Below are 17,533 nucleotides of genomic sequence, written 5' to 3'. Positions count from 1 at the left end.
CGGGTGGATCAGCAGGCCAGTGTGAGGCCCCTGGCCCTCAGGACTGACCTTGTTATTACAGGGAGAGGATCTCCGTAATGGTACCTTCATTAAGCAGAGGTTGACGTTGGAACGGAGTCACTCCAAGCATCTCAAGCATTTTGACATGCAGCCTCATTAGCTAGTTGGAGAGCCAGTGGGAGATATTTGTATTATGTAGGAATTGCATGATATCGCACATGCTATGAATGAAGATTTAAAGGGAGATATTGGCCGTTATCTGTGTATTTGAGTTTGGTTTATTCTGAGCATCTAAAGCTAATCTCTCGCGTTCTGCATGATTAACTGAAGAGAAATTCCAATCCTGTTAAATACATTTTTGTGTTTAGTTTGTTTGCTACAAGGATTAACAGCATCTAACAAGCCATGCAATGTGTTGTAAGAGCTAAGCATAGCATATAACAGAACTATGACATTTCATTATCCATTTCATTATAATAATGGCCATCTTTGCCATATCCTGAGCTTTTTTGATTGTATTTCAATTACCGTATCACAGTGGTTTTATTACATTTCCTTGTTACTTTTGATGTCTCACTGACCATCATTCTCTCATCAATAATCTTCAAATTTCCCATCTGCTACTTTACTAATTAACTCCAGAGTTTGAGTAAATAAGACTGAAACCTCGAAACAGAAAAAAAACGTCTTGGATCTGGGCTGCACTTACTTTCTTACATTCCATCTCTCTCCCATGCCGTGCTGGGTGACAGTGTAGCCAAAGGCCTTCTTTTGGAAGGCCGTATAACTAGGAGTTGCAAAGTGGCATGATAGCCTAAGACATCTTATCATGTTTGGAAAAAAAAATGCCTCAGGTTAATGAGGGAGGAAGAAGGAAAGTGGGGATAGCGTCAGTGTGTTAGGAAGAGAGTTAGCTTTGGTGGCTGTGTTATGAAATACAGTAATTAACTCATGTTCAGAATCTATATGTATGAGCACAGAGATAAAAAGAAACTTCAGACAGTCATTAATCTTTTAGACATTTTGTTCCCATAGCCTGTGATTTTCCACTGCAATAAGAACTAAGGGAGCAGACTTCCAGTTTACTTCCATCAACCAAAGTACCTGGATTGCTTTGCTCACTTCAAACAGCTGCTTTATTGTGACACGCAAGATTGGTATCAAGTGTGGACTACAGCCAGATTTTTAATGCCACTTTATTCCAAACACTGTTAGTTTGGCAATGAGCGTTATGACAAATTGTTGCCTTAAGCTTTTTTTTTGCAATTACCTTTAATAGTCAAACAAACCTCTCTACAACCGGCAGATCATCACAACTTTTGCCAAGATTTTCAGATTGTGAACTACGTTTTGCACTCTTAAAGCAATTTATTAGAACACACAAGTAACAGTTTACCTCAGGAACACCATTTAAAGCGTTTTTGTCACAATAATGATAAAGGCATAGAGAGACTTTTGGACTCATACCCTCAAAATCACACAACAAAGCAAACCAAGCTGGAAAGCTGGGCTTTAACTGTACGCCTTACGTCAACAACAACCACCCAGCCCTGTGCCAATATGTGTGATCAACAGCAGCACCACAACTAGAGCCAAATAAAAAGCTGTTCATACAGATAAATTCTCAAATTGCTACCAGATGAGCAGTTTTAATCACCTTTTAAAAATCAGCTGGAAAAGCTGGTAGAAGGATAAGCTTTTAACTCTCAGAAAAAAAGGGTTGTAGTCTGTTCATAAACACTTCAACCCTTTGCAGCAAAAACGTGAAGTGAAAAGCAATTTGTCAAGAACACAGTTAAAATGATATCTTCCCAGTGGAATGATTGACACAAGCAGGTTTGCTGTGAAAAAAGAGGTCAGGATATTGTGGAGTTCCAGAAGCCAGTTCTCATCCACGCTGAACTCTGACTTCTTGGCTGCTCCCACTGCGGTGCTTTATTGCCATTTGTAGTGTTACTGCTCCCTGCAGGTACTGTTGATAGACTAGTGTGCAAAAATATACACATGCTATATAAATGTGTATGTGGTTTCTTCTTATACACCGCATTTATAAATGATGTATAAATTCAGTCATTCACGTCCCCATCATCAATTTAAGACACTAATCATTGGAATGGGTAATGTTAAGAGCTACACTGTTTTGTGGCTGTTGCATGCTGCAGTTAAACAAGCAAACTGCATCAGAATTTGTTGACAAAAAGATTTATAGTTATGCTTTGTAAGCAGCAATAAAGGTCTACGATATGTAAATTTTTCACCGCAAGTGCATCAGTACTAATATTTCAAATGAGGACTGGTACCAAGGTAACAATGTGGCGGCAGCAGCAGCAGCAGCAGTAGCAGCAGCTGTGTTTTGATAAGATTTGCATTTGGTTCCTTGGCTTGACTGCCACCAATGTGTCAGCCACTGGTTGCTGTTTTCGAGACTGTCAAACTGCTGATTTGAAACCATTTTGAGAAACAACAGAGCACATTTGCTCTTCCTTTATAAGCAATTTCAGGTTAGTGTGTTGATTTGTGAAAAAGGACAAGCAACTTGCCATGCTTTCATATTTGTGGTTAATACATTTTATTATTTACTTATTAATCAGAGTTTGATACAGCAGGCTTGATTGCAAGGGAACACAGAAAGAAAAAGAAGAAATCAGTAAAACTACCTCTTGCTGTGGGCAATTGTATATGCATTTATAAATATTCTTTAGCTGTCATAAAGTCTGTGCACAGATGTTAGCAAGAATCACACACAAGTGAAACAGGTGGCCGGCAGCTCAGATAGCTGGACATCAGTATCACGAGATGGTGTCATGTGTTTTGCAATCTGCAGAGGAACTTGTTTTTACTATATAAGCCAGAGATTCATCTTAAAGGAATAGTTTGACATTTTGGTAAATTTGTTTAGTCTTTCATCTTTTTTTTTTTTTTTTGCCTCAGAGAACTAATGCTAAGCTAAGCATATTAGCTCTCCTGGTTCTAGCTGCACACTCCAGTGAGTGGTAACAATCTTCTCATTTAACTGATGACAAGACTGCAATTTTTCCAAAGTGTTGAACTGCTCCTAGCAATTCAGATGTAAATGTAATTTAACAAGAAGGTTATTAATATCATAGAGCGGGTATTTGCCTACTCTCACATCATGGGGCTTATTGCAAGTGAGACCCATCTTCCTCTTCTACCATGCAGGTTATTAACAAAATTTGAGTGAATCTACAGAGCACCAACCTATAATCTCCTGTGGCTAAATGTACCCTCTTGTTAATGTCCTCTTGGACTATTAAGCTAATGCTATGATTGCTTTTAGTGGCACTGCAGTCCAAAAACATCCATTGCCGAGGCCACTCATTGTGCCTCTTCATTACAGAGACAGTAATTGAGAGTCAGGATAGCTGTGTAGAGGCATATCTGAGCTTGTTTGAGTGTTTGAATTCACGTGTGTTTGTTGATATTGAGATATAGTCTACAGTAAGTGTCTGCGTCTGTGTCTGCATGCACAGACGTATGAAGTGGGACTTAACCGGAGTAAGTCCTGTGAGAGTGTTTTAGTTTTGTAGATGGGTTTGGTGCTCAGGGCAAAGTCTCTCTCCCTTCACAGTATGACAGTCAGTTCACATCTGGGCTGCCACTACCAGGGGCGCAATTAAGGCCGAAAATAAATGTAGGTCATGCAGACATGCACTTGTGACATGCAATGACACAGCATGGAGCTAATGCAATATTAATGTATCAATCCAGTGAAGTGTTAGTCTAGCAAAAATGTTTTACAACTTACAAGCCTCAAAGGAGATGAAGGAAACATGACAAACTACAAACATACACCATGCAGTCTGTTTAACTGAGTATACTAATTACTGTAGACATTGTACCTTTTTTTTTTTAATTGTTGAGAAGGTAAGTTGTATCAAATCAGGATGTAAGATTAAGCCCAAAGTGCATCTTTGTTCTTTAATAATAACAAAATACCTCTTTGCCACTTTAGTGTCTGTTTCTATTCATGGGAAGTTTGACTTTCAGTGCTGCCTGAGTGATAATCAATGGCCTATACAGCCTCTTTACTTTCCACTGAACATTTAATGGAGTGGGGATAAGCCTCTGAGATGGGTTGGCAGTCTTTCCAGGCAGTTGTGCTCCTAAGGTGTTTCTCATCACACATACAGGAGGTAAGCTGCTTCCAATCAGCCTCCTCACCTTAACTGTTCATATGCCAAAGTAATATACAGTATATATAGTCAGTATATAAAAAGCAAAAACATGTAGAGTATGTTGACAATATTTGGCATTAGGGATTTACCAGTATTAGCAGTCGGGAATATGCCATAAGCACTTGACCAGCAATTCAATTCCATGTCATGTGTGAGCAAATCAAAACATTTCAGTGAACTGAGGCAACAAAATATTATTTCTTTCAAATTGCATGGATATTAGATGAAAAATTCAGTATCTTTGGTCCTCTGTGTTTGTTTTTGGCCTGAAAAACAAACATAGACCACAGCCTGTGTGTCATTGACAGCCTGATGGATTTGTTCTCTGGTTGAAGTGTCCTGGTGACCTAGTTGGCTCAGATGTTTATCGTGTACCCGCAATGTTCTGGTTCGGGTGTGCCCTGGGGACTTCATTGCTCGTTACCTTCTCAGTAAGCATTTAACAGCTGACAACCCAAAGTAGACTTCTTTTTCACAATATTGTATTATTGTACTGTAAAAAAAAAGATTTTAGGCCCAGACCTCCTGAAATAAATAAATAAATATTTGCAGACAATTCTCAATGAAGGAGTTTCTTATCATTTGAGGGAGAAAAAAATGCTTGATACTTGTTCAGGCTTTACAAAATGTGTAAAGGTGCTTTTCTCTGTTTCATTTAATTAGAAAAAAATAAATATTTTGGTTTTTTTTTGGCCAGACAAAACAAGTTATTTGAAGACATTAACTCATCTTTGGAAAACGCTCTATTTCATTAACACTCTATAGAATAAATGATTAATCATAATAAATAATTACAGACATTAATTGATATTGAAAACAGTCGTTAGTTCTCATTCTAATTCTTTCTAAATCTTTCCCTGCATCTTGTAATATGAATTCTTAAGCCACTCATGTGTTAAGCTTGCAAGCCTATTCCTCATGCATTTCCACTCAGTTGGTATCTTGCCCTGAACATCTGGGTGCTGCAGTTGGGAGGTGTTATCATGTCCATGACCTTGACTCTCCTCTCTGGAGGTTCTGCTTCATTGTGCATTGTGTTTTTAGAAGGGTGACAGCAGGAAGAAACCCTGATTTACAGTATTGCAATCAGCGTTTTTCATAACTTCCATGTGATTAGATGACCTGTACAAATGCAGTTTAGGAAGATCAAATGCGTCAGCACAATGTAAGACAGAGTGCGGTTGCCGACACCTTGTCCTGGCCACACACAGGCAGAGAAACACACTCGCATTCCTTCCCCCACATACTTGGGTGAATGACAGTGTTCAACTGTTCCACTTAATTGTAGTTTATACAGCCTGAGAAAGAATGTCTGGCATTTATTGGTTCCCTGTGTTTTACTTTACAAATGAATGAGTGTGTGTGTGTATGTTTGGAATACGTGTCTCCAAGGGATGGGCAACACAAATGGTTTATATTCCAATGAGTTCGCTCTTGTTTTGTTTTTTTCATGTTAAAGCAATAAACCAACATTTTGGGAAATGCGCTAATTTGCTCTCACGCCAAGAGTTAGATGAGAAGATTGATATCACTCTCATGTCTTTACAATACGAAGAGAAAGCCAGGCGGTGGTTAGCTTAGCTTAGCATAACAACTGGAAACCATATACCATAGCTAAGCAAGCTAAGCTAAGCAAGCTAACCGTGTCCTGGCTCCAGCTCTTTGTTTAGCAGACAGAGAATGGTATCAACCTTCTCACCTGACTCTTGGCAAGAAAGCAGATTATCAGTTGTCAAACTATTCCTTTATGTAGAAATATGAAAAGTAAAATGTTTAATGTTCAAAATTCTGAGTGACCTGAGTGTCAGTGCCATTATTAATTTAATGATCTATGACCACCCAACAATAGCACAATAGAACATCTATCCTCAAGCTTTTAGCAACAAACAAAAGCCTATTTCTTTTTTAATCTGTGATCTGGCATAATTCATTAGACATTTAAACTGATCATATATGGGTAATTCAGTCAGACACTTGCGTAATTTATAGCAAATGGTTATACATATGTCAGATTTTGCTGTTTGAGGAAGCTCTCAATGAAGCCGAGCAGCGACATGGATTCTGCTGAGAGCTAATCCCGCTTAATAAACACGTACATGGAAATGAAATGTTAGTTAGAGGATGTTATTAGCCACGTGGCTGCGGATGAGCCGATCATTGTGAAGCATATTGCAGACAGCTTATGCCAGTCCACCAATACAAACAATTCACTGCTGTTCCTGAAGTAACGCTATGCTTTATTTGTTAACACATTTTAGAGTTAACAGGTTTATGTGCTTATTGCTTCAAGTTAATTATGCTTCAGTGTGGAGAACAGTTGTTGAAGGTGAGCAATGGATGATGATGCATGATTTTGTCTTTTGTGCTTTTGTGTGTGTGGAACCTTTTATTATAAAGTCTGCATAGTTTTATAAAACAGGTCCCTGGTCTCTCTTATAGGCCTTTGAAGTAGCCTTTGAGTCCACATTAGTCAGAACTTGGCCTTAGAGTAGATGATTTGTTGGAAGTTCTGCTGACATATCTGCATAATCAGATGTGCTTAAAATACCAAAGGTAGTGCAGTGATGCACAGCAAACACTTGCATAATATCACCCACTTGGCACACTTATACTTTGCTGCTCTGAGTTAAGTGTGGCAGAGTCAAAAGGCTGTCTAGTCTGTGTCTGTGAAGTGTATTTTAGGATGGAAATGCTGACAGCACTCATTTCCTTTTCAGAAACAGGATTGAGTATCCAAAATAAAGTCATACTTAATCCACTATTTTTGAGTAGTTGAGACTTGCACTGTATATCAGGCCGAAGGTGGAGAAGTGCTAACATCCATCTGACATCCCTCTTGCCGGTGGGACCAATTCAAAATGACATTTGTTGTTTCTGACTATTAACTAAACATGAAACAACTTTAGTAGTTCAGTTGAGGTTTTTCCTACAGTGCTCTTTGCTATAATGGTCTTTTTTTTGTACAACTTGTCAGGCCTGTCTCTCAGATGCTCTTTACGCCTCTAAGGGCTCTATCTTACACTCAGCGCAATTGACTTTGTACACTGGCGCTTGTATAATTCCTATTTTGCACTCAACGCACATTGGAATTTTCCCTCCACCGACGCACGTCCTTAAATTAGGGAATGAATTTGCGCTCCTGGGGGCGGTTCAGCGAAAAGAGGAGGCGTGTTCCAGCGCAAACGTTCCCTGGTGCTATTTTGCTGTTTCAGAAAACAATTCCGCCACAGACCAGGAAAAACCTAGTCTAAAGTCAGTGGCGCTTATTCAGATGCTATTTTAAGGGCGCAGACTTGAGGGGATGCGCCTGAGAGGCAGCAGCAACATCGCCACCCAGTCAAGACGGGCATTAATACTTTGCCGCATCCCGGACAGCTCCCGCTCCAGCATGTCAAACCCGGTTTGCTGCAGGAACGGGTGGTCCTCCGGTGCGTAGTGGGTCTGGATCCTCTGCACCTTGGTGTTTGCGCTGCTCCCTCCTCAGCTGGCCCTTGCGCACTGCTCAGCCCGTGCGCACTGCTCCCGAGGCCAGGGTCTTCTTCCTGCGAAGCTGCGTTACATTATTTGGATTTATTGTATGGCTGTGTTACATTTATTTCATGTCAATAATGTCACTTCTCGGTATTTCACGGCCCTGACGAGAACCTCAGTCTCCTCGGCTGTGAACCGCTCCTGGCGTGCACCTGGCCAATCCCCCGTTATAATAGCAATACGCCATGGAACAAGCGCATCTGTTTTTAAAGGGAATGTGAGATGACGCTCTGATTGGTTTATTGCACGTTACGCCCAAACCACACCTATGACTAATGTAGCTACTTCAGACCAACCCATTTTAGATTTGCGCTGGGCGCAAGAGTCATTTATCCCGCCGGCATAATAGCAACAGCGCCCGAGATCCGCCCACAAAGCTACTTGCGTTTTACGTTTGATACTTGCGCTTCAGATCAGCAAGATAGGGCCCTATATCTTTATATTGTCTTATTTAATTTGGCTCTCCTTATATCTGCTTTGTTGATCTGTCCTTGGACGTGGTGTCATTTAACATACAAGAGCACTGCTATGAACTCAGAAACGTCGAAAAAAACGTCAGAAATCTCTGTCTGGCCATAAAAAGTGTGGCCTTTGATCCACCATGTAGCTCATGGATCACAAAAAAAGAAAACTAAATGACTTTTACAGACTGAACCAAAGGGATTTCCTTAACAAGACATAGTTGTTCCATTTACTGCACACTCTTAAGCCTCCCACAAAATCGGCCTGCCATTGTTAGATGTGCCTGACTGCTGCTCTCTCCAGAGTGGCGCTGGCACTCGAGCACAGGTAATCCCACAGCACTGCAGGTGGAGATTTACCATTTCCACCGCTGTGGCTCTGGTAGGCTTGGTGTCACCGAGCAAGCTGATTGTGTCACACAGTTGTCAGCAGCGCCAAAGGGTGGCAGTCCACAGCATTCTACATTGATAAATGTGACCGTACTGCTTGCTTATTTGGGAAAACCAAGAAGAGACAATGCACATTCTTTAAGAAGTGAATTTGAAGGTCTTTGAGTTTGAGTGCTGAATCTGAGTTGAAAACTGTAACCTAAGTCTTTGTGATGCATCAGACAAATGTGCATCAGTGTGTGTGTCTGAAGTGTTATAAATTTGGAAAGGGTAATTTTTCATACTGAGCTGACAGCTAGCGTGACCTCAATGCAGCAAGCTAATTGGATTGTGATATTTGATATTTTCTCTGTATATTTCTTTGGTTCGGTTCCAAACAGTCATAGTAGCCTCCTTTCATGCACTCTAAATACATACAGTATTGTACTGTAAATGACACCGGGGTAGGTCGATCCAAGACCACCAACGTTGGGGTAAATTACACTCATATTTGTCACATTGTGTTATTAAAATCTCTGTGCTCATGATTTGTTGTTTTAACTTCCCCACCTCCCCCCTTTATCATATCCTCTTTAACTCCTATTTTTATCCTATATCCCCCTCATGCCTTCTTTTCTAACTTAGATTGTCGCCCAACTTACTCAAATAAAATACCAAATACCTTGTTATTCCAACATGCTATAGCTTTCTACTCATTTTTTCTGCACATTTAAGTTGATTCTTTAGAGTGTTGTACAGTTGTGAAGAAAACAGACTCTCTACCTAACCGCTTTCTCACTGACTGAGACGAAACTACACAGACATGCTCCTTTCTCTTTTGTGTTTGTTGCTCTACATTCCACTTCTCTACCGAGATCTTCTCAAGACAACAGAACTGCCTCAGGGATGACTGACAGAAAAAAAAAACATATTTGTAAGAGCACAGGTGCTACAAATGACCTTTGCTGTGTACGTATGTACTCCATTGTGCATCTGTGTGCATGTTTTTGCATACTGATTGTACGCTGGCTGCTGGCCCTTTGCAGATAAAGCCCAGTCTTCTGGGGGCCCACTTGTGGCTGGCTGATATTGCCTTTCTGTAATGCCAGGGAGCTTAGGGAGCTGCATCGACCCTTAGGCATCAGCCCAACACAATTAAGAAAGGTAGGCAGCATGTGTGCACAGTGACCACCTTGTTTATATTGTTCTGTGAACGTCTAGACAGTGTGTAAAATTGTATTTCAAAGAAGTATTTAAGATTTTTGCCCGTCGCTACATGGGTGGTTTTTTCCTCGCTTTTGCTCTTTAGGTTTGGATAGCAATATGTTTTTTATGTGGTTAAAGATTATTTTCCTTCATTTTCTACATGATTCAAAAGTCTTTCAGCATCCGATGTGACAGGTAATTCCTTCATTCAGGCAACATTTTTTTTATTTTTATTGACAATTCTAAGGGGCACAGTGTTACTGCAGGTGAGAAGCAGGCTTTGTGCTGTTACCTTCTCAGGTTGTGCTGTTGAGGAATTGCTTCACCCAATTTTATTTGCTCACAGTACTGAAAAATGTCTGAAAAGAGACATTGGTCATTCGGTCAGTCCACCGCTTTGGTGCCCAGAGGATGAATCCAAATAACGCTGACCTTTCATGTAGTGCATCATCACATCCACTACTTCAGTTCATGACCAAATACCTGCAAAACTAATGACAGGGACATCTCAAAACCTTGAGAAATAAATCCAGAACCATCATGTAATTTGTAATTTCCCAAAAAGGCTTGTTGATGGTGTGTACATTTCCCATATTTCTCTGACACATTGTTGGTCACTACCAATCTAGTGTTATTGTTACAGACCTACAAGCTACATTTTCACTGTGCCAAAAGAAGGTCCTGCTGGTGTTCTTGCATTTTTAGGAAGGTAATTACCTGCCTTTTCATACAGTTAAACTTTTTGTCATTTTTTGCACTCATTACCATGTAGTCTTTAAGCTAGGTCGACCATTTGATGGCATTAAAGGGAAAGGAGACAAAGGAAGTAGATAGGAGAAAAAAAAAAAAAACAGAATGTAATAGTCAGGCGGTGGGAGGGCTTATCTCAGCATTCCACATCCATTTAGTCTGCTACCATCCAGGTAATATGGTGCTTTTGGGTGCAAAACCTGCTAATGTCAGCATAGCTTTCAGTTTTTAATGATAAGCTTGCCCACTTATCAAATGCCTATTCTTCCTGATGTTTTGTGTAAGAAAGGGGGGTGTACAAAATAATATCACATTTTTCTTTATAAGCTTTTGGAAAATAGAGTAAACGTAGATTTTACACACACACACACACACACACACACACACACACACACACACACACTATATATATATACATATATATATATATATATCTACCACACTACCCAGTAGATCAAATTCTCACCCATTTCACAATGTGCGAGGTGTTATCTATCTGGGTAAACACTTGTCTGTGTGGGATTTATTGGTTGCAGCGGGAGTGTAGGAGCTCATCACTCTCTAGCACGGTGGTGATTATCTGCTTTACAGGGCCATTGGCACATTAAAGCGTGACCTGCTGAAGGCTGTGTAAGCTAGTGTTTGCAGCAGCATGAAAGAACAGAAAAAGTGTTCCCACAGCAATAAAACAGGTAAACAGTGGTTGCCTGACTGACATGAAGCCACATTTCCTTCATCCTCTCCAGCTCTCTTCAACCTCTCTCCGTATAGCCCCTTTAGGACAATTGCTTGTGCATTTTGGTTTAGGATTAAAGGTGATTTAACCTGATCTAGATTCTGCAAAAAACAACGACTCTGAATCCACACCAGATTCCCCAACAGTGGAAGGAAAAAGGAGAGAGAACAAGTGATGGTCTGTGTGTGGACAGGGTTGGAGGTGTTCTGGCTTGACTGTGTTGGGGGATTGGAAAGAGATGGAGGGAGTGTAAGATGTACAGAGGCATTGGAGTTGTACCTGGATCTCATTAAGGAGGTTTGCTTTGTCCTCTGTCTCACAGGGACTCATTGTAAGACAGTTTCTCTGAGAAAACCAGCACAATTGACATCTCAACAGAGTATCAGGGATTAGGGGTGATTTTGTGGTTGTTAGTGTGAGTGTGTTTGGAGGTATTGATTTGTATTTCTATGGCTGGTTTAACGATTTCAGAGGCTGTGGTAAACTTGGCTCCGGATGGTGAACACGGAGCATAATAAATGTACACTCCAGTGAAGTGGAGGAGAGAGGGTCATGTTGAGGATGCCTTTCTCTTTTGCCCAGAATATCAGAACAGACATCAATGGAAAATTCAACAGTTCAACACAGCTACATGTAGATATTTATTTATTTCCCATAATTTCCTCATGTGGTGCACTGTGAAAACACTCATAATACATTTGGGAACCTTTCTTGCGTTGTTAGCCTCAGTATGACATGTTTAGACACCATTCAAACTACTGAATTTTAAATAAGTGAAATGAACACGGAAAAGGTCCACAGTGTTGTTTCGGTGGAGCCACAGATAATACTATAATCCTATTTTGATTCAGCCTTGAAGCTTTTCTCAAAAACTGTGTATAAATATTATATATTTTAAGGCTAGACATGTTTGGAAAGATATATTACTTCCTTAGGATTTCACATGTCAGCATTGTTTTTTTTAAAAATGTGTAATGCCTCATGGGGTTCCAACTGCTGAAACAAAAGCAAAACATTTTATGAGCGACATGCAATTGTCTGGTAATTATATTGTCAAACTGGATTATTCTTAATACAAGGCACTTGCACAGCAATAATAATGTGCCGTGTCTAATTCCTTTAGAGCTGCTGCTGTTTTGATTAGGGCTAGTCTTTGTTGTGTGGGCGGATTATTTGATTAATTTTATGATGGTTCTTTGTGTGTTTTTGTATTCCATTGACATATAAGTCTTATATACCTAATATGGCACTAAAATGTTTACCTGGAACTAATTCTCTTCTTTGTTTTGTCCCCTCTAGGGTCTCGTCTTCGCCAGGAAGACTTCCCTCCCCGCATTGTGGAGCACCCCTCTGACCTCATTGTGTCCAAAGGGGAACCAGCCACTCTCAACTGCAAGGCAGAGGGCCGTCCAACCCCCACGGTGGAATGGTACAAAGATGGGGAGCGCGTTGAGACGGATCGCGACAACCCCCGCTCCCACCGTATGCTACTGCCCAGCGGGTCCCTCTTCTTCCTCCGCATCGTCCATGGACGAAGGAGCAAGCCTGACGATGGCAGCTACGTGTGCGTGGCCCGAAACTATCTGGGCCAGGCGATCAGTCACAATGCATCCCTGGAAGTAGCCAGTAAGTTCTGTTGCAGTGTGGTGGTGTTTGTATGTTACAGTGTTGAGAGCTGTGATAATTATGTTAAAACCCATGCAACGCACATGCACACACATTACTCCATCATGGTGATCATCATCAACAAATACACTACATATAAATGTCACAGATTAATACAGAAGTCAACCAAATTGCTAAAAACTTTGACCAAGAATAAACAAGAAGCTATCTCTAATACCCAGGCATAATATGCAGATATACAGATAATAATTTTTTGAGCTCTTTTAAATATTTTAATTGATTTCCCAATCTCTCAATGTGCATGATGATAGAAGGGATTTTATCTATCTTCAAAGAAAGTAAGCAGCTTTCTTGAAAATGATTGAATGATTGAATTAAAAGTCTGGAAAACTCAATATAACCTTTAGATAATCTCTAGCTTAAAGCCTTGAGGGATAAAAATAACTTTTTCGTAGGTGGAAATACTTATTCTTACTAAAAATGTATCACACTCTTTGTTATATTTACTTTGCATTGAGTGCACTTCAAACTTCAAACCAATTGCAACCCTGATTATACATAATCTATAAATCAAAAAGCCTGTTTTATTATCTTACTTTCATTCCAATATGGGTCATTTTTATGGTTAAGGGACAGGTGGAAGTTCACAGTGCAACCCACCTGTCAGACATGCAGCAGCTGTGTGTCTGCTTTAGTCCCTCAGGTCTAAACAAGTGCTGAGTCTGCTCCCAACAGATGACAGTGTCAACACGCCGAATCGTACGGTTGCAAGGGTCAAGTGTGCGGTGTTGCCACTGACACAGCCTTTCCCTGCAGCATGTCTCAGGCAGGAGGCCATCAGGCTTTATGCAGAAACCAAACTTATGTTGTGTGTGTATGTGTGTGTGTGTGTGTGTGTGTGTGTGTGTGTGTGTGTTTGAAGATATACGTTAGCTAGAGTGAGGGAATGAAGCTTGTGGAGAAGCAGGCAGAGGGCAGAGGGCAAAAGGTCAGGGCTTACAACCATCAGAATAGGGTTAGTGCAGATGGTCTATGAATCCCTATGGAGCACAGGTTCTGCAAGTCCAAAAACACTGGAATCTGCTGCAGTGAAAGAAGGAAGTGTTGGTGACAAGGGTTAACAACCGCAGTCATGCCCTCACACACTGCATAGCTCCCCATTCTTTAACGTCGATCCGCAGCTCTGCTCAGCTGTGTCAGCTTGCAGAGCTCTACCCTGGCTCAGTCTCCTGGGCAGGTATTTCGCAAAGGTTTTAGAATAATAATACCCCTCTGGTATCCGTTTCACCTTTTGAATTATAATGAAAGAGATGGTCAAGCGGTATCACGGTAATGCTAGATCAGCACTCCAACCACGAGAAGCTCAGCCCTCTAGGGGGAGAGTTTATTACTCGGAGTTCACTAAATTTACTGTCAGGTTTTAAGGTCGAGGGGGAACACAGAGAGGACTTGTTGAAGCTGCCCGGATGAGTTATGTCTCCCCGCTTCATCCTTCACAGGTCACACAGTTTCATGGGTCACCCTGAGGCTGGATACTAAAACAGAACCCCTTTGGCAAATGCTGCTGACTTAGGGAGTTTATAGGAGGACTAAGAATCTTGGGAGTGTTAAAAGGAGGACTGATCTCTCTCTGTCAATAGACCAAAGTGTCAGATAATTTGTCAAGTCTTGTTAATGTGATAGTTGTTAATTTTGTGCAGGGTTTTAGCTGCTTAGAGGTTGATTTGACTTGAGGGAACTGTCTTCACAAGGGTGGCTGGGTGTCTTTTGTGCGATACACAGTAAGCTACTGTTTTTGAACAAGTTGATTTGACAAACAGTGCACACACACCATCATTTTACCATCATGTTTTCCTTATTATGTTTGGCAATTTGTCAAAAATCACTGAGGCTATTATACTGTGTGATAATACTCTGATAATAGAGCAGAATTGTTGATGGAAATAATTTACCAGTATAAAGAGTTGGAAGGGAGTCTGAACAGCAATACAATTACGGTACCACAATGTGCCACAATAGGTGCATTTAGTACATTATTGTTATTATTATTATTATTATTATATTATAATATCTTCAGAAAATGTATTATAAACCCATATGCAACTGCCCCCTCCCAAAAAAAATGCAAATTTGTCCCCAATATTTACAGTCATCAAATGCAAAAATGGGTCTTCACTGAATATCTCCTGCTTCATGTCTTTTTACACGTCAACCAGCATATTCATGTTTATAAATCCCATAGTCATGGATAATGTGAAAATGCATTGTCATCACGCTACAAACAAGTTGTAGTTTCAGAAAAGCTGACCTATGTGAGATACAAGGTTTTCCCAGAATTACAGCACACATGGAACAACCAAATTATGATCCAAAATTATATTAATTACAATTTAATATGTATGCCTGCTGGGATACTAAAGTAAAGTATAGACTATCTGCACCTGTCACTAAACATAAACATTAAATAGTCGTAGTTGATTTACGTGATTGCCTGTCTTGAATATCATGTCACTTTATATAATATGATGAGTTCATGGAGTCCGGAAGGTAAGCACATTGACAGGAATCCCACAGAGCATTAGTCACTTGATCTCTTATCCACAAAGTAAATGTGAAGGCTGCAGTGGAAAATAAATTACCTATAAAAGCCTCAACTCAATTCCAAATGAATTTACTGTATAACTTCTTCTAATGTAATCTTTGTTTCAAGTGAAGTAAGGCAGAGATGATGAAAAGTGTGGAGACTGCTGACAAAAGACAGGCTGACAGATGTAAAGTGATGGGAGCAGGAAAGGAGTGACAGAGACAGACGGGAACCGAAGAGAGGGAGGAAGAAGTGTCTGTCCTTCAAGGCACAGAAGTGAAACTTGTTTGCAGAAAATTGAGGTGACGTGGTAGAGACAGTGACAGATGTAGTATGTGCTGGTGCCTGAAGCGTGACCAGAGGGTTGAAATACTGTGTAAGCACACACAACATGCTCACAGAAACGTGCACACACACACACACACACACACACACACACACAACACACACACACACACACACACACACACACTAGTTGAGCCCTTTCTGAAAGCAGAAGAGATGAAATGTGAAAAAAAAGGAAAAAAGACATATAACTTAGTTCCTATCCAATAAATGTCACGGAAGACACTCAGCATATTTTTTTTCCGCCTGCAGGGACCCTAGAGGACCCTGGGAAATGAACATATGTCCTATTGACCTCAGCCACTTGATTCAATCATGGAGCGCTTTATTGAGGTGAAGGCAAAGTCACAGCCTGTGTACTCTAAAGGTTATTGGATAGTAGACCTGTTTTAGGTTCAGTAAGGAAGAGGAATAAATGATATTCTTAAACTAATTGGACACTTCCATTTGCTAGAGGAAAGCGAGGCTTGTGGTAGGGATGAAGGTTAGGCCACAGCACTGCAGTGATGAAGTAATGAGCCACGGGGCAAGACAACGATAAGCATGCAAGTTTATGAAGAGAAAGGCGAAAGCATCCCCTCTGATTCCTCCTTATGGATTCAGATAGTTTTGTCTTTTTATTTACATGTCACACAAACACAGTACAAGACGCACGTGCCAAAGAAAAGACATCAATCATACAATTATATACAGTACATACGTATGTATATATTAGGGATGTAAACTTACACAGAATGTGCTCAGAACAGATATGAACAGAATCCAATTTTAATTTGTCCCCCTCCCCCCAACAGATGTTGGAAAGCTGTTATTTTCTCCTTTCCTATATTGAAGCCTGGCACTTAGTTTGACTTGACAGTACACAGGACTGCAGAGCTGTCTCAAACGTGCAAGCAGAACAACTGTATTTCCCCTCAGCTTTATTTTCATCTGGACCTCCTCCTAATGCACCTCCTGTTCTTTTCATTATACAGTGTGACCAAGTGAGCTACTATGGCCTGTTTTTTGTCAATAGCTTTTTAATTTTTTTGATCATAGAGACTTCTGACCAACCTAGCAATTATCTGGACCTGCTCCCATTATGTACACGATCTCTGGTTATTTCATTACTTCAGGTACATGGTTACGTTTTTTTTTTTTTTTGTATATTTTGTTGGCAGGTAAACTTATACGCAAGAGGATTATAAATGGAAGTAGAAAATTATTTAACACAGAAAATGAAGCATTCTAGATTACATTTCTAACAGCTTCTAGTGCATGACGTGCTGATTTACAGTATTAATATGGAGATTTTGGTGACAAAATAGGTAACATAAAGTAACCTGGGCACATACGCACCCATGCTTCTTAGATAAATCATATCAAACGCACCTCTTCTTACTGTATTCATATTTCATCATCCTAAATGTATGCAGTTTTGTTTTCTTTTCATATCTTGAAAAAGGAGTGGGAGGCATGTGATGGCTTGTGGTAATCACATGAATGCATTAACATGACAGACATGTTCATCGTAACACCATACTCTCTGAAGTGGATCATGGGATATCCGCAGCTCAGTCACACTGTGAGATTGACAGCTTAAGGTGGGACCCTTGCTCTGTCTCCCTGCCCGCTCCTCTTTGATTGTAATCTTATGCTGGAAACGAGCGAGTGCGGCAGACGTACCAACCAGTGAAAAGAGAGAAAGGATTCTCAGAGGTCAGATTCCCCCTCTGCCTGCCCCCATCCA

At 40.5% G+C, this 17,533-nt stretch overlaps 1 protein-coding gene across 3 annotated transcripts in view; it reads left to right on the top strand.

Annotated features, from left to right (window-relative positions):
- Positions 1-17,533, top strand: part of LOC127364441 (roundabout homolog 1) — an 85,845-nt gene that overhangs the window by 17,895 nt on the left and 50,417 nt on the right. For all 3 annotated transcript variants that reach the window (XM_051401994.1, XM_051401995.1, XM_051401997.1), the window contains one exon: positions 12,549-12,875. In XM_051401994.1, coding sequence (XP_051257954.1) covers positions 12,549-12,875 — 327 coding nt within the window. The remainder of the gene's footprint in view (positions 1-12,548; positions 12,876-17,533) is intronic.

The sequence above is a fragment of the Dicentrarchus labrax genome, unplaced genomic scaffold (genome assembly GCF_905237075.1).
Source record: "Dicentrarchus labrax unplaced genomic scaffold, dlabrax2021, whole genome shotgun sequence".
Lineage (NCBI taxonomy): Eukaryota > Metazoa > Chordata > Actinopteri > Moronidae > Dicentrarchus > Dicentrarchus labrax.
The sequence above is the reverse complement of the archived record's forward strand: the minus strand, read 5'-3'. Positions and strand labels throughout refer to the sequence as shown.